We start from the raw sequence: 27,500 nt of genomic DNA, 5'->3' as shown, positions 1-27,500 counted from the left end.
GATGCGCAAACCTGTGATTGTATTCATTTCCTGTGCATTACCATGTTTGGGCTGACACCCAAAACTCCCTCCCCTCGCCCCCCCCCCTCCCCCCCCACTCCCCATAGTTTCTCTCACAGCTCTATTACATTTTGCTGCAGATGTGTAAACACGGTCTGCATTCATAATCGGTTTTGTCATGTTTGGGCTAACACCCAACTAACCGCCTCCCCTTACCCCCCCCCCCCTCTTACACCTCTGCTTTCTCCCACTCCCCCCTCCCTCCCCATTCCCCAGCCCAACTACTCCATGATTTGTCAAAGCTCAAGTAAATCTCGCTGCAGATGTGCAAGCCGGTGTCTGTATTCGTTTCCTGTGCACTGTCGCGCGGGGACGTTGGTGTATGCCAAGAAACGAGGGATAAGCGGAATGCGTCTTAGGCAAAATCCCCATTGGAAAACCAAATAGGCCGCGCTGCCCCAGACATGATTTTCCAGGTGATCTTTCCCCCTGTGGGCCAACACAGGGCCTGGCGATACGGGGAACGGTAAACCGACGGCCCTGGTCAGTAGAATGGCCGGCCATGTCACTTTCACACGTCCAAGTATTTGAGAAATGAACGGCCCTGGACTGGACTCGAGTCCACAAACCATCATTCTGTTGTGCTGTACATTCCATTCCCATTTCTTGCGCGGACGTCTCAATGGTTTGGTCTAGTCCGGGTTTTTTTTATTAGTGAAATGCGGGCGTGTTTATTCCTTGCTTGCATTTCTAAACGCTGCAATAATGCGGCATATCATTTTGTTCTGGACTGGGTTGGTTGTTAGTGATGGTGTGAGGCCCTTCTTTGAAGGGTTACTTTGAAATAACCAAAACTCACACAGTTCGATCATACCTGATATCGTTCCCGTCAAATTGAAATTTACTCACATTGACACAAATACATCTGAGCAGAAGCAAAAAGGCGTATACTTGTATACTGCAAAGTAAGATGTAAAGGCTAAAGCTTAACTGATTTTAGTATGTTTGCAACAACATACCCAAACACGGCATTATCAATACCCTGGACACTAAGAAGTAGACACAGATATGTCCTTGTTTTATATTCGTACTGCCACAGAGCACGCCGGATAATAGCCAAGCATGTAAACAGACACACGTTTGCAAGAACACACACATGCGTATACGTGCACGCCAATAACAGCATCATAGCCAACATTTGTGAAACAAGAACGACTACATTTCTCTCACAACTGCCTTTTTCACAATTACTATCATCATCATCATCATCATCATCATCATCATCATCATCATCATCATCATCATCATCATCATCATCATCATCATCATCATCATCATCATCACTACCAACGCTACCATCAATAGAAGTATATCTGCTATTACAGGAATGTTACTAAATACGGTCCTTGATTGAGCCCGAAGTCGACTTAGCAAAGACTTCGGGAAGTCTTTGTACCGACTACTCTGTGCTGAAGCTTCGTGCGGCCAGCTTCACGAAGTATACTTCGCGTAGTCGACTTCGCCCAGTTAAGGATAGGCTTAAGTGTTCGAAGGAACAAGAACAGATAAAGAACAGAAACGCATCAGCGACAAGCGGCTTCCAAAGCAGTAGAACAATTTCACACTTACTCACTAGCGTTTACTGGTAGCAAACACAAACAGGATACACGCTGATTATGTTGTATGCAAACCTTCAGCACAATCCGATCGGACTTTCGTCTTTTCCTTTGTTCTTTCCGAAATGTCCTGTCGTCGTTTATACCCAGCCTGTCTTCTTTTGTGTGCTTACAACCTTTAAGCCTTTACGAAGATCTTGACCTACTGATGTCTTCCTTGCCTGGTCCTACTTCCTCAACTACTTAAAATTTCTTTGAAAAAGTGCACAACAAATGGAACACAATGACAGGGTCAATCGCCGATTTGTTTTTCTTTACTTTGGCCGAAACTGTCATGTCCCTATCGGCCAAATGTCCGAAGAGTATTCGCCTGAATCGGCCAAAGTTTGTCAATTTTTTTGTATTGGTCAGGCTTTGATTGCTAAAACTGCTGCCGATGTACTTAGTCAACTGACTGACGTTAATTTCCTTCGCGAATACCAAAAACGAAACATCAATGTTTTGAACAGAAGCCATTGACGAAAATTCTAGATGCAAGAGTGGTTTCCCTTGGACAAGGGAAACCACACTCTCAGCGTTTGCTTTCGCCTGTTCGCGATAGTTTATCAGTCAGTCAGTGTTTTCGATTTGGATTTGAACATCATGTCGCAACCAAAAAAGAAAAAAAACTAAATTGGCTAGGGTTTGCTACCATTCGCCAAGGTAAGTGATTCCTTACAAAATGACAGGAACACCGCGAATGTGGACAGTGTGAGTGTGAGTGGTAGTAGTGTTGTCGAGTCGATCGAAGCAGACGACAAAGCAGACGATAGTCACCGCGAATCGCAATCTGCTGAGCCACAGATTGACAAGTCGCGTAAGGCGAAATAACAACATTTAGTCAAGCTGTCGAACGCACTGCATTTTTTCACCAAAACCGCATACTCGTAGTTTAATTGTCTCAGTATGCGACATGTCTTCCTTCTAACCATACTATATGATGTCGGGAGCAAATATCAGTGACGATAAATTGCCATTATTTAATACAAATGTTAAAAGAAATAATGAGCGGCTGCTGACACCAGTTGATCCTGTTTAAAATCAAGGATAAGCCACAAATTGTTTATAAAATAGCTACAATTCTTCAGCTTCAGGGGGGCTTTGCCTCCCAGACCCCCAAACGGGACCCTGGACCCCAGGTCCCAGGTTGTAAACCCCCCCCCCCCTCTGGCTTAACTGCTCCGCCCCTGTAACCTGTGTTCCTAAGACAATGATTGTATGTATTGGTGTTCCCCTCTTGAGTCTTGTGCTTCAATGTTGCGGTGACTTTGGATGAGCCAAAATAATAGCCGAACTTTTTCCAAGATGTCCTAAAGCTTTCTGACAGTTTCGGCCAAATTTCCCAACATGAAAATGTCTAACAACACCCCTGCATGACCTTAATCTGAGAAAGAGGCGTTTGTTTTTGTTACATTAAATATTGGCTTTATATTTGGCTTTATATAGTCGAGTACAGGAAGAATGGCTGCCTTTGAAGTCTCTATGAACACAAATCCACATCCTTGATTTGTCATGACTGCTAAGTTCTCAAGAAAGAGAATGAATTAGGCAATGCATTTCCAAAGGCATCTCTTCTCTAGAAGGTGGGAATTACTATTGTCACTGATTTATCACGAAATCAGAATTTGAGAAAACAAAAGAAAAACAAAAACAAAATAGAATAATTCATTTCTGGAATGTTTAATAATTGACAAAAGACACCATCGACCAATACGTACACCGATTCGTCTTTTAACAAATTCGTGACCTTAATTTTATGTATGTAAATGATCAATAATCAAACGCTGCTGAAAATCAAAAGTTTCGTTTTGGAATTATTGCTTTCGAAACAACATTAGCCAATCTGCTTCCGTGTTGTTGTTGTTGTCTTTCTTGTTTTATTTTTATTTGTTTCTGCATTCTGAAATGCTTTAATGGTAGTTATAAGGATGGGTGTGCCCAACATATTCTTCCTAGCGACTGGATAAACGTGTTTGCATCCTTCGCACATTCAGACTGCTCTGTTTCCATGCCCTAAGATTGTTGGAATTCAAGGGATGGTATTTTCAAACGCCTCTCTGTTGATATCTTTTTCAAACGCTGATGTTATAGATTGCGACTTTTGTTGTATTCGTGGAGATGGTTTCAATTGAAGATGTTGTATTTTCAACAGCTTCTCGGGTTTTCCTTTGTATAGAGGATGTTTCCGATGTTTCCATGCCCGAGTTTCTGTTTTAGTATTTTAGATTGTCTGGGTCATATAGCTTGAGATAATTCACATTAAAGGAATGATACTTTTAACAAAAACAAAATGTCTTCAATTTTTTTTAAATTGCTGATATGACAGATAGCCCTAGCTGTTCTTGTACCTGAAAAAAGTTTGCATTGAAGGGATGATATTTTCTATCATTTGTGATCTTCCTTTTCATAGCTGATGTTTCAGATTTCCCTGCCATGGCTTGAGATAATTTATATTATTATGATGTTTTTGGGGGGTATGTTTTTGCTGATTTTTCATCATATAGATTGCCCTGTTATGGATACAAATGATTTGCATTGAAATGGTGGTATTTTGAAAAGCATTTTCTTTTATTGCTGGTATTTCAGATTGGCATGTTTCTATGCCTGTACATGATTTGTATTGAGGGGACGTTATTTTTAAAAGCCTGTCTGATTTGCTTTCTTATGTCTGATGTTTCAAATTGCCCTGTTGCTATGCCTTGAGATCGTTTGTATTGAAGTAATTTCATTTCCAGCAGCCTATGTTGATTTGTTTTTATACTGATGTTTCTGATTGCTTAGTTCCGGTGCTTGTAAACCGTTTGTACCGAAGGGATGCTATTTTAAAGGCCTCTTTGATTTGTACAACATTTTTTTTATAGCTGATTATTTTCGTTTTTTTGTGGCCCCGTTATGGTTAAAGATGGTATGCATTAAAAGGATGGTATTCTCAAAAGCCTCTGGTTAACTTTGTTTTAGTAGTTTATGTTAAAGAGTGTCATGTTATAGCCTACCTGATGTTTTGCAATGAATGAATGATATTTTCAACCTCTCTCATTTTCTATCTTTGCTTGATTTTGTTTTAACTGCTGATCCTATGTCGTGAATGGGTAATGTTTTCAAAAGCCTCTCTTATTTGCCTGTTTTACAACCAACTTTTTTCGGATTGCTCAGTTTCTATGAATTGAGATGGCCCACAGTGACAAAATGACATTTTCTTCATTTTGAATAGCTGAGGCTGTAGATTCCTCTACTATGGCTTGATATGGCAGGCATTGAAGGGATGATATTTTCAACTGCAAGTCTCTCTGTTTCTCTCTCTTTTATTGCTTATTTAATAGTTTCCATAGTGATGGCTGCAAATGGTTTGCGTTGAACGTATGCTACTTTTATCGGTCTATCTCAAGTGCTTATTTTGAGCTGACGTTTAAGATTGCCATGTTCCCATGCCTGGATTTTCGTTCGCATCGTAGACAGCATATTTTCAACAGTCTCTAATTTTCCTTTGTAATTAATTTCTAGCTGCCGTAAAGTGCCATGACTGCTCCAGCTGGAACCCTTACTGTCGAGAGAAGGTGGACGAGCCCTTTGAGAGCGCTGTGGCCGTTGTGGAGTGCGAGAAAACCAACACATGTTTCCTGAAAAAAGATGAGAGTGGAGGTAAGAGTTTCCCAACAATCAAGTGGTTCCTACGTCTTGGTTTAAACACTATTATATTCAAATTCAGAATCATGAAACAAAGATAAGCAAACATTTAGCGCAAGAGCTCGAGCAAGAACTTATCTCACGTTATCTTGACTCATTTCGTCATATACTCATTCATTCGCTGGCGGCTTCGTAGCAGGCGGTAGAAACCTTCATCAAGATAAGTTTTCGTAATTAATTGTTTGTCTGTGCACTTAAAAGACCGTTGGGTCGATATATTTGTGAATGTAACGTATTTTTTTTCAATAACAAATGTTCCAACAACTTACCTTTCTTGGGTTTTTTAAATGTATTTATCTCACGTGGTCAAATACAAAATTACACAAAAAAACATGATGGTGGAGACAACATGAATATATCAAGTACAGAACTTGTCGTTGCAGCTATGGTAATCCTCGTTGCATACGCTTATCATCCTGCACAAATCGATCTTTCCAACGGTAAATTCGTTGCAGAAGGTTACTAACGTGAGATTTGTGGGTAGCTGATTCCACGGTTGTAGCGACGAGTGAAATGGATTCACAAAGGAAGTCTAGGGCGGAGGCTGGATGAGATAGCACCGGAATGATAATATACACCCAAAGCTGCGAACTCCTGACATATGGTTTTGATTATGACATCACATTTCTAGTAAAAAATAATCGATGTCATAAATATTGTTTCGTGTATTAATACGTAGACGCTTGATCTGCTTTTAGTAAGTCCTTAAGAATGTTTGAAGTTTGTTTTCTTAGAATGCCCAGGATCGCATAAGAAGAACTTCATTGTTTCAAAGATAACTATGTCATTCCTTTCGAATCTCACCATTTTGATGTCAGCTGAGTTCCTTTCATTGTCTAATTATGATTAATTATGATTTCTATATCCATCCCCTACGAAGACCATCAGGTCGACATACTTGTGAATGTTTCGTTTCGGCTTCGATGGAACGTTCTACTTATAATACAGAAAATAAACTTTGTCTCGCTTGTGTCTTCCGAGCGAGCTACTGGACTATTTGTCAGATAAGTTTATTTTCTGTATTGCAAGTGTCTGTCTGTCTGCCAACTTCAAAGACCGCTGGGTCGAAGATCAGTGAACAAATCGTTTTGTTTTGTTATAAATATAACGTTCCAAAGGCAGAAATCCAAAAATAGATAGACTGCTAACGTTCCAAAATTCAGAATAAAAAAACAATAATACTAATGATAAAAATAATAAACGTTCCAATGAACTACCATTCTTGTTTTTTGGTTCCAATAACAGTCCTTTCTTGTTTTGTATCAAATCCAAAAACAAAGAGACTGCCAACGTTCCAAAATTCAGAATAAAAAAACAATAATACTAATGATAAAAATAATAAACGTTCCAATGAACTACCATTCTTGTTTTTTGGTTCCAATAACAGTCCTTTCTTGTTTTGTATCAAATCCAAAAACAAAGAGACTGCCAACGTTCCAAATCTCAGAATCAAAAAACAAGAAAGGTAGGTTATTGGAACGTGGAATCCTTCATCAAGATAAGTTTTTGTAACTAATTGTTTGCCTGTGCACTTAAAAGACCGTTGGGTCAATATATTTGTGAATGTAACGTATGTTTGTCAATAACAAATGTTCCAACAACTTACCTTTCTTGTTTTTTGATTTTGTTTTGTATCGTTGTTTTAATGATTTGATTTTGTTTTGTATCGTTGTTTCAGTGATTTGATTTTGTTTTGTATCATTGTTTTAGTGATTTGATTTTGTTTTGTATCGTTGTTTCAGTGATTTGATTTTGTTTTGTATCCTTGTTTCAGTGATTTGATTTTGTTTTGTATCGTTGTTTCAGTGATTTGATTTTGTTTTGTATCCTTGCTTCAGTGATTTGATTTTGTTTTGTATCATTGTTTCAGTGATAAACAGGGGATGTGCGGATTGGTGGATGGAGTCTCAGGTAGACATGAACTACATCGGGTGTCAGACGCAGCACGTGCCCTGGTTGGGGGAAATGGTCTGGTGCTTCTGCAAAGAGGTGCGTATTTGTAAGCGTGTTTTTAGCGCCAGGCTTATGCTACAGTGATCCTTTTGTCTGTCTTTTCTGTCTGTGAAAATACTGTCTTTTCTGGCTGTCTTTTCTGGATGTCTTTTCTGTCTGTCTGCCTCGCTGGATGTCAGTCTTGTTATCTGTTTGATTGTCTGTATGCGTGCTTGTGTGTCTACCTACCCGTTTTGGTTCTACGGCTGATTATCTATCTGCTTGCCTACCTCGCTGTCTAGCACGCTGTCTACCTCGCTGTCTATCACGCTGTCTACCTCGCTGTCTATCACGCTGTCTACCTCGCTGTCTAGCACGCTGGCAAGAAGCTGGTCTCAGTGAAGAATAGGGACGTTAGAAGGCTTACGTTCTCCGATTCACTACGTGGTGCTCAAGTGTTGGCACAGTGTCTCTTAAGTGATGTTAAAACAACCACATTGTCTCTGTTTCTTCTTACAGGACTATATTGTAAGGAAGACTACATCTTTAAACCGTTCACAATCAAACACATATTTCTTCTTCTGTTGGAAGATTTATCGAGACGAGGACCAGCACACAGTACGGTGTCCGCACAGACACACTTCCTGGCAGAAGACAACAAGATTTCTTGTCTGAAAAACGCATGAATGTATGCTCAATGTTTCTTCTTGCATGACTAATGTAACGGAGACTACATCTTTAAACCGTTTACAATCAAACACGTATTTCTTCTTCTGTTCTACTATAATGGAAGATTTATCGAGACGAGGACCAGCACACAGTACGGTGTCCGCACAGACACACTTACTGACAAAAGACAACAATATTTATATTGTGTGGGACAAACGCATGATATTATGCTTAATGTTTCTTGTTGCAGGACTACTGTAACGGGGGGTCTATCGAAATGATGGAAAAGAAGGTGTACCCCCAGGTGCAGGACTTCCCCAAGGCGGAATGGGGCGACTACAGCGACTGGGATGAGGAGAGCTGGTCGGAAGGGTCAGACAACGAAGTGGAAAGCAAGAAAGAGGAGACGGACAAGGATTGGGGCGAGACGGGGCGAAAATGGGGCAAAGGTTTGTGTGTGTGTGTGTGTGTGTGTGTGTGTGTGTGTGTGTGTTGTGTGTGTGTGTGTGTGTGGGGGGATTGTGTGTGTGTATGTGTGTGTGGGGGGGGGGATTGTGTGTGTGTGTGTATGTGTGTGCGTGTGTGTGTGTGTGTGTGTTTGCGTGTATGTGTGTGAGTGTGGGGGCGGAAAAGGGAGTCTGTGTATTGGTGTGGGGGGGGAGGGGAACTGTTGACGAGAACGAAATGGACAGCAAGAAAGAGGAGTCTGACAAGGAGTGGGGCGAAACGGGGCGAAAATGGGGCAACGGTATGTGAATATGTGTGTGTGTTGCGGGGGGGGGGGGGGGGGTAAAGAAATTTGTGTGTTGTGGAGGGGGGGGGGGGGCACAGGGACTGGGATGAGGAGAGCTGGTCCGAGGGGTCCGACGACGAAGTGGACAGCAAGAAAGAGGAGACGGACAAGGAGTGGGGCGAAAATGGGGCGAAGGTTTGTGTGTGTATGTGTGTGTGTGTGTGTGTGTATGTGTGTGTGTGTGTTTGTGAGTGTGTGTGTGGGGGGGGATTATGTGTGTGTGTGTATGTGTGTGTTTGTGTGTGTGTGGGTGGGGGATAAAGGAGTTTCTGTGTTGAGGGGGGGGGGGGGGGGGCATAGGGAGTGGGATGAGAACTACTCAGAGGAGTCAGACAACGAAGTGGACAACAAGGAAGAGAAGGTGTTGGGCGGCACGGGGCCAGACTTAGGCAAAGGTATGAGTGTGTATGGGATCGAGGACATAATACTTGGTGTGAGAGTGTTCTCAGAAAAGATAGAGAACAACGCATGAGAGGGACGAAGGGTTTAAAGTGCAGGGCGACAGAGAACTGGATGACGAGTGTTCACAAGTCTCAGAGAAGTTAGTGAATAACAACAACGAAAAGAAATTAGGCAAAGAGCGGGGGCGTTGCGTGGCGAGAAAAGGCAAAGGATTTTGTTTTTGTTTGTTTGTTTGCTTAACGCCCAGCCGACCACGAAGGGCCATATCAGGGCGGTGCTGCTTTGACATATAACGTGCGCCACACACAAGACAGAAGTCGCAGCACAGGCTTCATGTCTCACCCAGTCACATTATTCTGACACCGGACCAACCAGTCCTAGCACTAACCCCATAATGCCAGACGCCAGGCGGAGCAGCCACTAGATTGCCAATTTTAAAGTCTTAGGTATGACCCGGCCGTGGTTCGAACCCACGACCTCCCGATCACGGGGCGGACGCCTTACCACTAGGCCAAGCGTGCCGGTCGGCAAAGGATTGAGGAAGAGCATATTGAGAGAAACTGAACAATGGGTGGTCAGATTAAGTCGTACTGGGAAGGTACAACCAAATAATGAAAAGAAGAAACGTAATTAGGAACGAACAGAAAGGAGATTACAGACAAGGAGAGGAAAACAAAGTTGATATCAAAAAAGGAAATAAGACATAAGAATAAAACAGACACAAACAAATAAGGCGATGGAAACAAAAATGTGGCAAAGGTATGATTGTGTCTGTGTCTGTGTCTGTGTTGTTGTGTGTATGTGTGGAGGGGTGACATGGAGTGGGGTTGGGTGAAGACGAAACGGGTTTGCTGTTGGTTGAGGAGTTGTGTCGAAGTAATGGTCAGAGGACTGCGCATGAACGGACATGGACAGAAGAAAGGATTGAACATTGACATGGAACAGAGCGATGCCGAGCGAAATGTATAGACCAAAGGTATGCGAGTGTAAGCTTAAACCGGGAGTTGACGTGAACTTGCATAAGATAGTTTGACCATATAGTCATCGTGTCTTCAGAAGAGTCAGAGAACAAAGAAGACAAGGAGGAGGAAGAGGAGGAAAAGGAGGAGACTGAGAAGGAGACGGAGAAGAATACTGTGAAGAGAAAAGGAAACTTTGGCCGTAGACGAGGCAAAGGTACGTGACTGACTATGTGGTATGGGAAATAGAAAAGGCTCAAGCAAAGAGGTTCACAAACAGAGTCCAGAAACGATAGATTGGGAAATTATGAGAACCCCTAGAGAACAGCAACAGAAATAGTCGGATCAGAGTTTGTTAGGTTAATGACAAGAATGGGAAAAAAGTCTTTTCGTGTGAAATAGTGTTCGGGAGATGAGGGTATGGGAGGGAAGGGTGTGGGGGGGGGGACGAGGTAGAAAGATGTTGAATATTTAGTGTTCAGGAGCACCAGATAACGAAGTAGTCGCCAAGAATAAGAACATGGCATGCAATAAGATAAGATAAAAAAAACTTTAATGTCCATTTTCATTTTACATAAACATAGATTTTTTTCTTTTGGCACCACATCGTATAAAGTATAATCGAATACCTTCGATGGTATGAGATAATACAAAACAAAGATCCGTATAACGGTATGAGGTACAGATATAAGTGGGGGTATCTGAAGGGTAAAGAGGGTGACAGCTTGGTCGAGAAGAAAAAAAGGACCACGTAAAAGGGAACGCAGAGTGGTTAAAACTATATTGTAGATAAATACACAAAACGACAAAGAAGTCAACTTAAAGTGTATAATATCGTATATGCATATGTATCTGGAAGTTGAAGAGATACGATTTTAAAGAGAGGAAAAGGACAAGGGATGGGTAGGGGTGTTACTGCTTGGAGTGGGACGAAAAAAGATCCGAGGCCTGAGAAAGAGAGCGAAAACAATAAAAGAAGTTTCCATGTCTTTATAAGCACCCGAGAAAAAAGCCGACAACAACAAAGAAAAGAAAACCGAGAAGCCAAAGGCCATTGCAGAGAGAAAATGGGGCAAAGGTATGTTCATTTATGTACGCTTGCTCATCACTGTGGAAGAAGGACGCCGCTTATGCGAACCCGCTTGTAGTTTGCGCTTTGCCAAGAACGTCAAATGCTTCAACGTTGATTTGCCTACATTGATTACGGACTTGAACCATTACACTTTCACAATTACGTATTGTTTAACAGACAGATATCTTAATTATCTTAGATGTATTTATAATCATTTGTGTAAGTCGGGTTTTCATCTGCTATCAAAGCACACACAAACATGTAAGGAATCAATAAATTTAAACAACTTATTTTTTCTGAATCTTGTATATAAGATTTTTTTCTGTTGGTAAGTGAAGTGCAACTCTACTAGCTTTGCGAGCAGCTTGTCCAGCTTGTTAAATGTCGAATATGGCTTCCACTCGATCGCAGCAAACATTTTCCGCCTCAGAGCATTACGTTTTGGATTGCGCTTTTGTGTTAGCTTGCTGATACGGCTGCTAATATTTGCTCTGTGTCCGGATCCACAACAGCCATTTCGAGCAGCCCTGAAAGTCCAACAAATGATGTACTCGCCTTTGTCTAGTGATTATGAAAACAATACTAGCCAGAGAGCAAACTTTACTAGACAAACCAACAATTTGTGTCAGCAACTTTACTCGCATTTGGCGAGTAGATGAACATTTCTAATCTCCATTTACATTTTTCTACTCGCCATGGCGAGTAAAAATACTCGCCACAGTCAGGCCTGTAAAGCAGTTTTGTTTTAGTGGGGGCTTCCTGTATGTAGTGGAGGCGTCCAGTTTTTGGCGGAATGGTCGCACTGATTCCAGCAATGCTTTGCAATGTTTAAGTAAGGCTATCCAGCATCATGACCCTGCGCTACTGCTGACTGTCTTGCAAATGCCATGAATTGGTGTCGGAGGCGTTTGAGTGAATTTATTGAAAATTGTTTGAAAAGAGGCTTTTTGCGATTGGAGTCATCAATGTTTTGCAGATTTAAAGTAAAGGAATGGCATTTCACATTTTGGTTAGACATAGGCCTAATAGGATTTTTGTGTGTGTATTTTGTTATTACATCTCTGCAATGCATCAATCGTTACTATGCTTGGACTTATTTACTATATTAGCTGGATCTTTACTGTGATGACATAGTCATTCTTTGCGTCAAGCTCTTTGGGAGCTTGTGACTTTGCAATGCCGCCAAATAGCAAAAAGACAAAGACAGGGGACACCTGAAAATACGAAGGACGAGGGGTAAATTGACAACAAATAAAAAAAATGAATCCAATCAAGAGCGATAGAGGGCGAGACATTAGCAGGAGTAACGAGTTTGTATGTGTTTGCGAAGAAGGCCTGGGATGGGTATTATAGAGAATTAGATGAAAAGAGACATGGTGTGGCAAAGGTATGCGTCCGTATATGTGTTGTGTGTTTGTTTGGAAGGTGGAGTGGGTAAGTTGAAGACGAAACGTGTTTGCTGTTGGTTGAGGAGTTGTGTCGAAGTAATGGTCAGAGGACTGCGCATGAACGGACATGGACAGAAGAAAGGATCGAACATTGACATGGAACAGAGCGATGCCGAGCGAAATGTATAGACCAAAGGTATGCGAGTGTAAGCGTAAACCGGGAGTTGACGTGAACTTGCATAAGATAGATTGACCATAATCATCGTGTCTTTAGAAGGGTCAGAGAACAAAGAAGACGAGGAGGAGAAGGAGGAGGAGGAAAAGGAGGAGACTGAGAAGGAGACGGAGAAGAAAACTGTGAGAAGAAAGGGAAACTTTGGCCGTAGACGAAGCAAAGGTACGTGGATGAGTATGCGGTAGGGGAACTGGAAAGGGAGGGGGTGTTCAAGCAGAGAGTTTTGAAACGATAGACTGGGGGATAATGAGAACCCCAACAGATCAGCAACAGAAACAATCTGAACAGAATATTTAGGTGAATGACAACAATGGGACAAAAGAACACGCATGGTCATCTGAAATAGGTGAGGTGAGGGATATTTAGTGTTCAGGAGCACCAGATAAAGAAAGTATAGTCGCCAAGAAGAAAACAGCATTCTAGACAATCAAGTTATACCAAGCACAATATGGGTAAGGGTATGAGGCAATACAACATAAAGATGGGATAAGGGTATCAGGTCTTCTTCTTCTTGTTGTCGTTCGCCTGTACACTTGGAGTCCAGCTCTGGAAATGAAGTTGGTGGGGTATCAGGTGATGCAAATTAAGCATTGATGAGATAAGGGTATGAGGTGACACAACGCAAACATAATTTACACAAAGCAATGATGGGACCAAATAATGAAAATAGTTGTGGTTGTGTCTGAAAGGGAGAGAAGGCAACAGATTGGTCGAGGAGAAAAAAACCTAGGACAACGTAAAAAGGAACGTAGAGTGATTAGAAACATATTGGACAGAAATGGACAAAAGCACAGAGAAAACCAATGTCGACGATTATTGGGGACACGAAAGCTGTCTGTAATATCGCGTGATTGTGCATATGTCTCTAGAAGTTGTAAGGATACAATTTTGAAGAGAGGACAGGCGCTAGGGATGGGTATAGGGGTGTTATAACAAAGACCAGAGGCCTGAGAGAGAGAGCGAAAACAATAAAAGTATACCCATGTCTTTATAAGCACCTGAGAAAAAAGCAGACGGCAAGAAGGACAAGGAAACCGAGAAGCCAAAGGCCATTGCAGAGAGAAAACGGGGCAAAGGTATGTTCATTTATGTACGCTTGCTCATCACTGTGAAAGAAGGAGCGCCGCTTATGCGAAACCGCTTGTAGTTTGCGCTTTGCCAAGAACGTCAAACGCTTCAACGTTGATTTGCCTACATTGATTTGAAATTGAAAACTCACAATTTGTGTATATTTTACAGACATAAATCTAATTTATTTGACATACAGTTAAATGCGTTTGAGTAAGTCCTTCAGATATCCATATGTTACCAAAGTACACTCACATACCTGTCACAAATCAATAATTTCAGACGACTTTTTTCTGAACCTTGTATAAGATCTTTTTCGTTTGGAAAGCTAATGCACCTAGCTTTGCGAGCAGCTGTTCAGCTTGTTAAATGTCGAATATGGCTTTCACTGGATCGCAGCAAAGACTTCCCGCCTCAGAGTGTTACGTTTTGTATTGCGCTTTTTTGTGTTAGCTTGCTGGTCCAGCTGCTAATTTTGCTCTGTGGCCACAGCAACCATTTCAAGCAGGTCGTTTTTTTAAGGGGGGGGGGCTTCCTGTGTGTAGTGGAGGCGTCCCGTTTTTTCGCGGAATGGTCGCACCGATTCCAGCAATGCTTTTCAATGTTTAAGTGGGGCAAAATGCACCTCCATCTCGCATCTTGATCTTGCGCTACTGCTGACTGTCTTGCTAATGACATGAATTGGTGGCAGAAGCGTTTGAGTGAATTTGGTGTACATTGTTTGAACAAAGCCTTATATTTTACGAATGGAGTCGTCAGTGTTAACAGGTTTGAGATAAAGGATTCTTATTTCGGTTGACAGAACAGGATTGTGTTGTTTGGTGGGTTTTTTTTGTTGCTTTTTTGTTAAGCAATGGCTGCATTTTATCCAGTGAAACTCCATAATTGATTGTGTTTGGCATCTAGAGTCTGTCAGAGGAGGACCAGCAATTGGAACAAGGGGGAAGACGGAAATGTTTCCATTAAAAGGATAAGTTCCACTAGCAGTAGTGTTTCTTTTTGCTGAAGCTGAAACATTTCAACATGTTTGGAGTAGAGCACATCAAATCGATTTTTAATGGCTGTCAACACATTTGCAATGAATATAATTTGTGTGTACTCTTGATAGGACGTGCTTTAAACCTCAAACAAATAAAAAGTAAGCATTACGTAGAGGCGCAACGGAAATGTCAAACTAACCTTAAGTTTACTTCAACTTAAATCTAAAACGTATTACAGATCCTTGAAATTGTTTTTGAGTCCCCTCAGTCTAAAACTTTGAGGCCATTACATAAATGTTCAGACACATATAAAGTTCGAACCACTTACCCCAACATAATGTATACAATGAATCACCGAACACCTTGGCATCCTTGACTTACTTTATACTCACTGCGGCCCTTTGCCCCCAGCGGAGCATAAGCCAATGGCGACGTTTCTCCGTCGCACTCTGCTCTGGGCTGTTCTGTCCGCTTCTGTCCAGCTGTTTACCTAGCTTCTTTAGTTCAATCAATCAATCAATGAGTCTTATATCGCGCATATTCCGTGGGTACAGTTCTAGGCGCTCTGCAGTGATGCCGTGTGAGATGAAATTTTATACGGCCAGTAGATTGCAGCCATTTCGGCGCATATTTACCTTTCACGGCCTATTATTCCAAGTCACACGGGTATAGGTAGACAATTATTAACTGTGCCTAAGCAATTTTGCCAGGAAAGACCCTTTTGTCAATCGTGGGATCTTTAACGTGCACACCCAATGTAGTGTACACGGGGGAAGGTTCGGACACCGAAGAGAGTCTGCACACAAAGTTGACTCTGTGAAATAAATTTCCGCCGAACCTGGGATCGAACTCACGCTGACAGCGGCCAACTGAATACAAATCCAGCGCGCTACCGACTGAGCTATATCCCCGCTCTGTGTCACGCCTTGACACTTTGGTTGGCTCAACGTAAATTTCACGTAAAGTTCGCAACGTTGTTAATGACACGAAAAATTCACATTTTCGCAACGTCATATTCACGTTGTGTGTTTGCTGGGAGATGCCTGTTAATCAGAACTTTAGTTTCAAATCTTGTTTTGTGTGACCCAATACGTAGCCTGGCTAATAATATAAAGTTGTGTTGTTGTTTTTTCTCAATGTTTTTATTGTTGATATTGAGTGTCGTTAACTACTAATTACCCTCTCGTGCGTAAGAAAATCAGTGGCGTTATATTTAAGGATAAAATTGACGTTCGTTTAGGGACAAAGAATACCATTTTGGAGTTGCTTTGCCTTGCTTCAAAGTCATTGCTTGGGTATGATGTGTATTTGTCTGCTCTGGACGGAATATGAGGTTAAGATAATCATCTGGTTGTTACATTTTACTCTTGTTCTTTGTGGCATATAAGAGTGCAGTTAACTTCTCACCAATGGTTTTCATTTCATCTGCACGGAAAAAGTGATGCCCTATGTTATCTTCCACGCTGTTGTTTAGAAAGCTTGTTAACATAGTTCAACATTAATTGCGTTATAGTCAAGTGAGTGATTTCAGCAATTCAGACAATAAATTGTAATTAAGCACAGTACTTTAATGTTTCTATTAAAATACCATAATAATGAGCAAGTGTGTATATTTGGAAGAGATATGCTAATTTTCTAGAAAGTGAACGCCGACATTTGAAGAACATAACTGTATGGCGTTTTAGCAGAGAGTTTTGAGAAGAAAATACGGAGCCTTACAATACAGACATGAAGCAAACGTATATGAGTGGATTGAAGGGGTGGAGAGAGGGGTGGAAGGATATCAGAAGATGGATTGACCACAAGAGTTCATCTCTTCATAAGGATCAGAGAACGAAGAGAAGAAGAAGGATGCCGGCAGGAAGCAAGACGACTCGGACCCTAAATGGGGCGATGGTATGTGTATATGTATGTGCTGAAAATGGGAGGACTCGGAACTTAAATTCCCCCCGCATGTCGTAAGAGGCGACTAACGGATTCTGTTTCTCCTTTTACCCTTGTTAAGTGTTTCTTGTATAGAATATAGTCAATTTTTGTAAGATTTTAGTCAAGCAGTATGTAAGAAATGTTAAGTCCTTTGTACTGGAAACTTGCATTCTCCCAGTAAGGTAATATATTGTACTACGTTGCAAGCCACTGGAGCAAATTTTTAATTAGTGCTTTTGTGAACAAGAAAGTTAACAATTGACAAGTGGCTCTATCCCACCTCCCCCCTTTCCCCGTCGCGATATAACCTTCGTGGTTGAAAACGACGTTAAACACCAAATAAAGAAAGAAAGAAAGGAACTTAAATGGGGCGGTGGTATGTGTATATGTATGAGCCGAAAAATGGGACGAATCGGAACTTAAATGGGGCGATGGTATGTGTACATGTATGTGTCAAAAAAAGGGAGGACTCAGATCTTAAATGGGGCGATGGTATGTGTATATGTATGAGCCGAAACATGTGACGACTCGGACCTTAAATGGGGCGATGATATGTGCATATGAATGAGCCGAAACATGTGACGACTCGGACCTCAAATGGGGCGATGGTATGTGTGCATGTTTGAGCTGAAAAATAGGAGGAACGATGGAAAAAGAAAGTGAGAGTGGATGCTGGGTGTCAAACAATGCAAATACTGAGCGGAGATGGAGCAAGGTATTTAAATGTGAATGTATCGATTGAACATTAGATTTCCCTTCTTTGACCCATGCGACGGCGAGGCCGACAAAACTTCATATTTAGGCGGCCAGCCGAGACTACAAAATAGTGCATGTTTGTGTCCGTTCAATCGTAAAAACGAAAAGGAATTCTAACCAGCATCGATCGATACATAAATGTTATTTGTATGTTTGACCAAAATATGACATTTTACACAGATCTCGACAGTCATTGTTCACCTCGACTGCTAGCGCGGTCTCGGAGGATCACTGACTGTCTCGATCTGTGTAAAATGTCATACTTTGGTCAAAAATACAAATAACGTATTGAGGGTCGAAGGGAGGGGCGGGAGAATCTATGGAAGCAAAACGTAAAAGTGGATTCTGTGAAAGACAGAGTTCCAAAAAAATGTTTAGTACTGAGCGGAAGAGGAGCAAAGGTATGTCAATATAGATGTGAGCAGAGGTCAAAAGAGAAAGAAGGTTCTGAAAGAAAATTCGAGCAAAAGATTTGAGGAACATGGTTTGAGGAAATGGAGAGTGAAAATGGACCAAATGTATATGTGATTTCATTCCACGTTAATGCGAGGTAAAGTTTTTTTGTAGTACTTCGCAAAAATGCATGAAAATACGTGTGTGTTCATTGAGAAGAAAGAGGCGTTTCTGAGGGGTGAGAGGGTGGTGGGGAGGGGGGGGGGTATGATCCAGAATGACACTAGGTGCAAATATTGATCTTTGGTGAAGGTGTGCTGACAAAAAATATGCGTATGGGAAGAGGAAATTCAGAAATGGAAACAATGGTGGAGTCAGCAATTGGAATTGGGTGGGAATTCAAATTGGACGACGGAAAATGCAATGACAAATGAGTTCAAAAATCAAAAACTTGAACAAAAGACAAATAACGCGATGCGGGCAAAGGTTGGCCTAAGGTATGTTTGTGCATGTTTCAAGGCAATAAGGACATGCAAATAAGGACCGTAGGGAATGAAGAGACAAGATGATGAGATGCCAGAAGGACCTGCTTGGGGACAAAATCGGCGCTCTCATTTCCTAGGAAAGTTTGAGAGAATTCCGAGTGTCAGCTTAAAGAGTCGGGAAATTTGAGCAGGGTTTGAAGAAACTGAAGCACATCAGATATTGGGCTAAAATAATTACGTTCTTGGTCGCTAAGAAAAGAATGCAGAAATCATGAGATTCCAGACAGTGCAAATGCTGAGAACACTTTGCACAATCCTGATGACAGCAGACGACTCGTCTACACAAGTGCGTTTTGTGGAGATTTTTGTAATGAGGCTGGCGATGTTAAAATCAACTAAACTCTCTCTCTCTCTCTCTCTCTCTCTCTCTCTCTCTCTCTCTCTCTCTCTCTCTCTCTCTCTCTCTCTCTCTCTCTCTCTCTCTCTCTCTCTCTCTCTCTCTCTCGGATGTGTAGCTGATTTGAGCAACTTAATTCTCAAAATGAAAGGTTTAACTATGTCAATGTAATTTTGTAATTTTTGAGTTCTCCTTATATAATTCCTTAAATGCACATTTTGTTGCAATCCATACAATGTCATTCTGTATCTTATCTGATTGAAGTGTTATTTTTTATGTCCGTCTGTCTTTATGTGTTGTATAAAGGACAGGTTGGAAGAATAGGCTTTGCCTAAAACCTTTATCCTTTTGTAATAAAGTTCTGAGTCTGAGTCTCTCTCTCTCTCTCTCTCTCTCTCTCTCTCTTTCTCTCTCTCTCACTCTCTCTCTCTCTCTCTCTCTCTCTCTCTCTCTCTCTCTCTCTCTCTCTCTCTCTCTCTCTCTCTCTTAAGGACCGGTTGTAAGAAAAGGCGTCGCCTTAAACTTCTATCCTTGAAAAATAAAGTTCCATCATCATCATTTCTCTCTCTCTCTCTCTCTCTCTCTCTCTCTCTCTCTCTCTCTCTCTCTCTCTCTCTCTCTCTCTCTCTTTTAATTTTATTTTATTAGTATTGTAATCTGCATGTTATCTTCTGGTACTACTTGTGGACGAATGGTATGTTATATGTCTGTCTGTCTGTTTTGTCCAAATGTTGTGAATATATGTCTTGTATACTTGCCATTTACATCGGAAGTGTGTCGTAACAATGAACTGCTAACATTTATATCAAACTCTAGGTTTCCTTGAGTGATACATGTTGAAGGATGAATGATGATACATTGTAGGATGCATGTTTTTGATTAAACGCCCCACAACGATGTGCTTGGCAAATTACAAAAAAATCAACTAATCTTTTAAAACGTATATTCTTTTACCTGATGTCTGCAACTGGCAGCTTGGTTTTCCATGCGACAGTGTCCAGATGGTGCGGGGGACCTATGGTCCCGCCAACTCTCACCTCCCCCCCTCCCCCCCCCCCCCCCCCAACAGTCGCTCCCTCAGTGAAAAATGGACTTCAAAATTAACAGCATCATCGCGCAGCTTTTGGCAAATAATCACACGTGCAGTTCCTTTTGGCGAAGAGTCTGTATCGGCAATTGAATCTCGAAGAGTTTGTATCGGCAATTGAACCTCGAAGAGTTTGTATCAGCAATTGAACCTCGATACCAAGACAAGCGTTGTCGGTTTTGGGGAAGTTGTGTGTGTGTGTGTGTGTGTGTGTGTGTGTGTGTGTGTGTGTGTGTGTGTGTGTGCGTGCATGCGTGTGCGTGTATGTGTGCGTGTATGTGCGTAGGTGTGGATTGGTGGGTGTGTATACTATGTGTGTGCGCGTGCGTGCGTGCGTACGTGTGTATTTTTGTGAACCCATCTGTCTGTCACCAGTCCAGCGATAACAAAAAGTCACCCACAGGGCGTTTGCAAAAGTACTCTCATACTAACGCTCATTCGAAACCCTTCTATTTCAGTCATCTTCTCAGAGTACACCTTGCATCACGATCAAACGTCAAGACTGTACAAGAAGACTACACCAGGACTATCTTTATTGTACAACTAGCCTTTTTTTCAGGCAGAGCGGTCTGACGATCTGAACATTGGCAATGATGTTAATCATGCTTTGTTTTTGTTTGTTGTGTGTGTTTTTTGTTTACTGACACCATTGTGACGCAACGTACCCCATTTTTAAGGGCCACCCAAGGGAAACCAACCCTTTTCTTTCAGGCAAACATTTCCAATGCAGGCTTCATCGTTGTACTTCGAACCCAAGCTCAAAAACTTTACCCCATTTTTAAGGGCCAACCAAGGGAAACCAACGCTTTTCTTTCAGAAAAAAATCCAATGCAGGCTTCCTTGTTGTACTTCGAACCCAAGCCCAAAAACTGGGCCGGCTTATATCAACCTCATTTGACACAAACCAAACACCTATTCATTTTTAGGGGGGGGGGGGGGGGGGGCGATAGTTTCCATTTTTTGCAATCTTCAATATCCTAATGAATAAGCAATCTCTCAAAGCCATACAAGACCACGCTAGCACAATCATCATATCCAAAATTAACACTTTCATCAGGAAAGTCCTGCGAGGACTTGAATCCTGGTTGCCATGGGATGGGTGTTTTTTTCAAAAATAATCACAACCAAAACAACAAGACCATTATAAACCATAGCATCCCACGTTGTTCTTTTTCTTCAGGCAAAACCTTCGACGATCTGAACCCTGCATACCTTGGCAACGAAAAGAAGAAAGACACGGATCCCAAATACAAACTGTGGTTCTGGCACGCCGACTCCGACCGCCCTCACTGGGAGAAGGAGGAGGAGGGAGAGGGACGAGAGGGCTGGAGAGCACCCGAGTGGGTTGAGGAAGAGGATGGAAAAGGGTAGGTACCTGAGATCATATCTTATTTGTCTTCTGCGCTCATGTGCTGAAAAAACTCCCACGTACACCCGGTTTTTTTTGTTTTTTTTTTATACACGGGTGGGATTTTACAGGTGTCCCCATCTGTTCTACTTTTAGGTATTTTGTGGACTTGTGTACTCCTACCAGCCGCAAAAAACCCTTAGTTTTAGCGTTCAATCTTGTGAACCATTTATGTTTTTCTTTTTTTTTTCTTTGGATGAAAGCTTTAGTAACATATTCCTCCATTTGACAAGTTATTCCATTGACGTCAAGGCTGTAATACTATTATGCAGTCACTAAATTTCAACATTGGAGATTTAACGGTTGTACATAAAATAAATTAGTGTTGGATCTTATATGATACCACAGTCTTAACTTAAGCCTACTAGATGGACATGTCTGATTTTACAACGCAAAGATCAAATTTAACATTTTCCGTAATTGCAGCTGGGATTTCCCTGTCACCGGCAACGTGCACGAGCACACGGCGGAGGAGACAACGGACTACCACGAATACACCGACTACACCGACTCCAATGTCGCCAGCAGCGACAAGAAAACGACAACCGAGACATGGGACTGGGGCGACGGATGGGGACACATCAAGCCCTGGTGGCTGAGAGACGACGAAGAGGAGGAAACGACGCCTAAGGTACGGTTAAAACTCGCTTATAATAGCGAACGAGAAGAAGAAGAAGAAGAAGAAGAAGAAGAAGAAGAAGAAGAAGAAGAAGAAGAAGAAGAAGAAGAAGAAGAAGAAGAAGAAGACTCGCTTATGGTGAACCAGGGCACAATGATACATGAAGTTAAATTTTAGTGAAAAACAGGTACAGTGAACCTTAGCGGTTGAAAGACGATGAAAAAACAGAAAACGAAACCTAAGGTATGGATAGAACTCGCTTATAGTGAGTGAGCTGGGAACTTCGGTTAAAGTGAACAGCAGGTGCAGTGAACCTTTATTGTTGAAATACAACGAGGAGAAAGAAAAGGACGCCTAAGGTATTGTTAAAACTTGCTTATAGTGAACTGGGGTACAGTCATATATGTAGTTATGTTAAAGTGAACAGCAGGTACAGTGAACCTTTGTGGTCGTGGTTGAAAGATGACGAAGAGAAAGAAACGACGCCTAAGGTATGGTTAAAACTCGCTTATAGTGAACTGGGGTACAGTCATATAGGTGGTTATGTTAAAGTGAACAGCAGGTACAGTGAACCTTTGTGGTCGTGGTTGAAAGATGACGAAGAGAAAGAAACGACGCCTAAGGTATTGTTAAAACTTGCTTATAATGAACTGGGGTACAGTCATATAGGTAGTTATGTTAAAGTGAACAGCAGGTACAGTGAACCTTTGTGGTCGTGGTTGAAAGATGACGAAGAGAAAGAAACGACACCTAAGGTATTGTTAAAACTTGCTTATAGTGAACTGGGGTACAGTCATATAGGTAGTTATGTTAAAGTGAACAGCAGGTACAGTGAACCTTTGTGGTCGTGGTTGAAAGATGACGAAGAGAAAGAAACGACGCCTAAGGTATTGTTAAAACTTGCTTATAGTGAACTGGGGTACAGTCATACAGGTAGGTATGTTAAAGTGAACAGCAGGTACAGTGAACCTTTGTGGTCGTGGTTGAAAGATGACGAAGAGAAAGAAACGACGCCAAAGGTATTGTTAAAACTTGCTTATAATGAACTGGGGTACAGTCATATAGGTAGTTATGTTAAAGTGAACAGCAGGTACAGTGAACCTTTGTGGTCGTGGTTGAAAGATGACGAAGAGAAAGAAACGACGCCTAAGGTATTGTTAAAACTTGCTTATAGTGAACTGGGGTACAGTCATATAGGTGGTTATGTTAAAGTGAACAGCAGGTACAGTGAACCTTTGTGGTCGTGGTTGAAAGATGACGAAGAGAAAGAAACGACGCCTAAGGTATTGTTAAAACTTGCTTATAGTGAACTGGTGTACATTCATATAGATGGTTATGTTAAAGTGAACAGCAGGTACAGTGAACCTTTGTGGTCGTGGTTGAAAGATGACGAAGAGAAAGAAACGACGCCTAAGGTATTGTTAAAACTTGCTTATAGTGAACTGGGGTACAGTCATATAGGTGGTTATGTTAAAGTGAACAGCAGGTACAGTGAACCTTTGTGGTCGTGGTTGAAAGATGACGAAGAGAAAGAAACGACGCCTAAGGTTTAGTTAGAACTCGCTCGTAGTGAACTGGGGTACAAAGAAACATGTATTTCCGTGAAAGTGAACAGCAGATAGAGTTGTGGTTGAGAGACGACGAAGAGGAGGAAACGACGCCTAAGGTATGGTTAAAACTCGCTTTTAGTGAACTGGGGTACATTCATAGAATGATGTAGTTATGTTATAGTGAACAGCATGTACACATCAAGCCCTGGTGGCTAAGAGACGACGAAGAGGAGAAAACGACGCCTAAGGTAAGATTAAAACTCGCTTATAGTGAACTGGGGTACAGTCATACGTGTAGTTATGTTATTGTGAACAGCAGGTACAGCGAACCATTGTGGTTTATAGACGACGAAGAGGAGGAAACGACGCCGAAGGTAAGGTTGAAAACTCGCTTATAGTGAACTGGGGTATAGTAATACATGTAGTTTCGTTAAAGTGAAATGCATGTACAGAGAACCTTTTGAAAAATGACGAGGAGAAATAAACGAAGCATAACGTATGGTTAAAACTCGCTTATAAAGTAATAGTTCGGTTATAAGGAAAGACAGGTACATTTAAAGTTTGTGGCCAACAGAAGAGTAGGCGGAGAACACAACACCCAACGAACCGGGTTACCTTGATAGTTCGAATAAATCGATTATTGTGAACAGCAGGTTAATTTAAGCCTTGCGGTTAAGGCGATGTGAGGCACTAAAATCACCAAAATTAAACTTGGAGAATACATGAAATAACTTAGTTTTCTGGGTAGTTATTGAAGTGACTTATGAAAAGAAATGAAAAATATGTGACTACTACAGGACATAGACTGCTGTTGCTATGGAAACTGGCTTAAACAGCGCCATATTGGATTTCTATGAAACGGTTACTCAGCAACATCATACACCAGAAATGCTTAATATTTGGCACAAAGATACACATGACTTTTATCTACAGTCATATAGAACGATTTTTTGAGTAAAGACTACAGTTGAATTTATATTAATTTTTGAAATAAGGATTAATGAACATCCGGTTAGAAATTCATGAATCCTTATTACACACACAAAAAAAAAAAAAAAATTCAACTGTAGTCTTTAGTAAAAATATCGTTCTATAAGATTGTAGATAAAAGTCATGTGTATCTTTTTGCCAAATATCATGCATTTCTGATTATGATATGGCGGCTGTTTCCATTGATATTTACACATTTTTCATTCATTGCTATAAGTTACTTCAATAACTACTAAGAAAACAAGGTTATTCCATGTATTCTCCAAGTTTAATGTTAGTGCCACACGTCGCCTTAAGAGACAACGAGGAGAAAGAAACGACAGTTAAAAACCAGGACATCTTGAGGGGAAAACCCACAGATCAAGCTAAGATCAAAGTGAAGTCATGTCAAGAACTAAGCAAAACACGTGTCGCAGTGTCCTACTATTGTTCATCACCTTGAGCTCTACAATTTTTAAGCGAGCCGGTCAGCATAACGTATTGTGCGTTATGTATTAGCATGGTATTAGCAAGATCTAGATGTGGCACTTTTCAGGACGTGTACGGGAACGTGTACGGGTAACGTCATCAAATCTAGTTTTTACGTCACGCGTTTGCCAAGATCTGCAGTCTTGGTGGGAGCAAAACAACGTATGATTTGGAACATTGGAGAAACAAAAGTGAGTCACGGGTGACGCAATATCTACACGTACACGTACAGGTCTTTGCTACACGTTCGATCATCTAGAACTCTGTAATATTGTCCCAAAGTGGATGTTTGTGTATATGAATGGTATTGTCCATAAAAATGGCTGTATGTGTTGCTGTAAGTTTATGATTATCTTATTTTGCTAGAATGTATATATTTGTATTTGATGTTCAAATAATATGTTTTTATTCATAGTTATCATTTAAAGCGCGGAGAGCAGAGATTCATGTGGTTTGTGTTATACATGCTGTCATTATTATTATTATAATACAAAAAAGAAAGGTAGGTTGTTGGAACGTTTGTCATTGACAAAACAATACATTCACACATATAACGACACAACGGTCTTTAAAGTGCACAAACAAACAATGAGTAACAAGAACTTAGCTTGATCCAATGTTTCGGCCGCTTGTTGGGAAAGTCCCACGCGAATGAATCATCGTGAATGTAACGTATTGTTTTGTCAATAACAAACGTTCCAACAACCTACCTTTCTTGTTACATTTAGTCAAGTTTTGACTAAATGTTTTAACATAGAGGGGGGAATCGAGACGAGGGTCGTGGTGTATGTGTGTCTGTCTGTCTGTCTGTCTGTCTGTCTGTGTGTGTGTGTGTGTAGAGCGATGCAGACTAAACTACTGGACCGATCTTTATGAAATTTGACATGAGAGTTCCTGGGTATGATATCCTCAGACGTTTTTTTCATTTTTTTGATAAATGTCTTTGATGACGTCATATCCGGCTTTTCGTGAAAGTTGAGGCGGCACTGTCACGCTCTCATTTTTCAACCAAATTGGTTGACATTTTAGTCAAGTAATCTCCGACAAAGCCCGGACTTCGGTATTGCATTTCAGCTTGGTGGCTTAAAAATTAATTAATGACTTTGGTCATTAAAAATCTGAAAATTGTAAAAAACTTATTTTTTTTATAAAACGATCCAAATTTACGTTCATCTTATTTTCCATCATTTTCTGATTCCAAAAACATATAAATATGTTATATTTGGATTAAAAACAAGCTCTGAAAATTAAAAATATAAAAATTATGATCAAAATTAAATTTTCGAAATCAATTTAAAAACACTTTCATCTTATTCCCTGTCGGTTCCTGATTCCAAAAACATATAGATATGATATGTTTGGATTGAAAACACGCTCAGAAAGTTAAAACGAAGAGAGGTACAGAAAAGCGTGCTATCCTTCTCAGCGCAACTACTACCCCGCTCTTCTTGTCAATCTCACTGCCTTTGCCATGAGCGGTGGACTGACGATGCTACGAGTATACAGTCTTGCTGCGTTGCATTGCGTTCAGTTTCATTCTGTGAATTCGACAGCTACTTGACTAAATGTTGTATTTTCGCCTTACGCGACTTGGTTTTTTTTTGTTCTGAATTTTGGAACGTTGGCAGTCTCTTTGTTTTTGGATGTATTGTATTATTATTATAACTCACGGAGGGATTAGAAAATGCCTGATCGGAGCCTTGTATCATATCTTTCTTGATCCAGCCCAAGATGTGGACACCACACCCCACTCGTACCCCAAAGCAGCAACAGGACGACGGTTTCTTTGGAAAACCCAGCAAGTGGAACGAGCAAGGAGGGTGGTCAGACAACAGCGTTGATGAATATGAAGGCGTTGGCATCATTATCGCCAAGAACGACGTCATCCATGACGTCGCCAAACAAGGTGGGTTGATAAGGAGGCCGTGAAACGAAGGGAAAGTTGAAGATGACGAAGTCAGCATTTTGATTTCTTCTCGTCTTCTTCTTCTTCTTCTTCTTCTTCTTCTTCTTCTTCTTCTTCTTCTTCTTCTTCTTCTTCTTCTTCTTCTTCTTCTTCTTCTTCTTCTTCTTCTTCTTCTTCTTCTTCTTTGTACACAGAGAATAAGTTCGATGTTAAATCGGTCTCACATGACCCCCTGGGTACTCAAAGACAAAAACATGAATAAGAACAATACACAACAAGAAAAAGAAAGTTATCAAGAAAGAAAGAGAGAGCGAGTGAAAGGGTTATAAGTTTACAATAGGCGACATCACAATAAAAAATAAAAACCCTTCCGAAATAGTACACGCTGATGGGACAACAACAAACAAGTCTGGTCTCCTTAAAATGACCTGAAAAAAAAGGGGAAAAAAAAGCAGCGATCTTTTCTCTCAGTAATAATTTGTTTGTCTCTTGAACAATTTAACGCAGGTAGCTTTGAACTGATCTTCCTTGCTTAGTTTTTTTTTATTGTATACACATTATATTTCTCGTAGCGCGAAATTTATTTCTAGCTAGTTCCATAAGAATGATATTAGACCATGTACCAAAGGAACTCACCTCCTCTCTGAATTTATTAAGAGATGTTTCTGGTTACATGTC

General features: G+C 41.0%; 1 protein-coding gene and 1 long non-coding RNA gene across 6 annotated transcripts in view; one reads left to right on the top strand and one right to left on the bottom strand.

Annotated features, from left to right (window-relative positions):
• The window catches only part of LOC138980145 (uncharacterized), a 431,218-nt gene that overhangs the window by 63,835 nt on the left and 339,883 nt on the right, over nucleotides 1-27,500 (bottom strand). The window lies entirely within an intron of this gene.
• LOC138980132 (uncharacterized) overlaps nucleotides 1-27,500 on the top strand; it is a 51,898-nt gene that overhangs the window by 10,260 nt on the left and 14,138 nt on the right. Inside the window, exons 2-12 of one of the 5 annotated variants that reach the window (XM_070352953.1) lie at nucleotides 5,157-5,294; nucleotides 7,210-7,328; nucleotides 8,191-8,389; nucleotides 10,192-10,311; nucleotides 11,092-11,172; nucleotides 12,829-12,951; nucleotides 13,785-13,865; nucleotides 16,662-16,733; nucleotides 21,062-21,248; nucleotides 21,716-21,920; nucleotides 26,642-26,822. In XM_070352953.1, coding sequence (XP_070209054.1) covers nucleotides 5,157-5,294; nucleotides 7,210-7,328; nucleotides 8,191-8,389; nucleotides 10,192-10,311; nucleotides 11,092-11,172; nucleotides 12,829-12,951; nucleotides 13,785-13,865; nucleotides 16,662-16,733; nucleotides 21,062-21,248; nucleotides 21,716-21,920; nucleotides 26,642-26,822 — 1,506 coding nt within the window. The remainder of the gene's footprint in view (nucleotides 1-5,156; nucleotides 5,295-7,209; nucleotides 7,329-8,190; nucleotides 8,390-10,191; nucleotides 10,312-11,091; nucleotides 11,173-12,828; nucleotides 12,952-13,784; nucleotides 13,866-16,661; nucleotides 16,734-21,061; nucleotides 21,249-21,715; nucleotides 21,921-26,641; nucleotides 26,823-27,500) is intronic. The other 4 variants (XM_070352954.1, XM_070352956.1, XM_070352955.1 and 1 more) reach the window with 4 other exon arrangements.

The sequence above is a fragment of the Littorina saxatilis genome, linkage group LG11, assembly GCF_037325665.1.
Source record: "Littorina saxatilis isolate snail1 linkage group LG11, US_GU_Lsax_2.0, whole genome shotgun sequence".
In the NCBI taxonomy this organism is placed as follows: domain Eukaryota; kingdom Metazoa; phylum Mollusca; class Gastropoda; order Littorinimorpha; family Littorinidae; genus Littorina; species Littorina saxatilis.
Note: the sequence above shows the minus strand (reverse complement) of the source record. Positions and strands in the feature narration are given on the sequence as shown.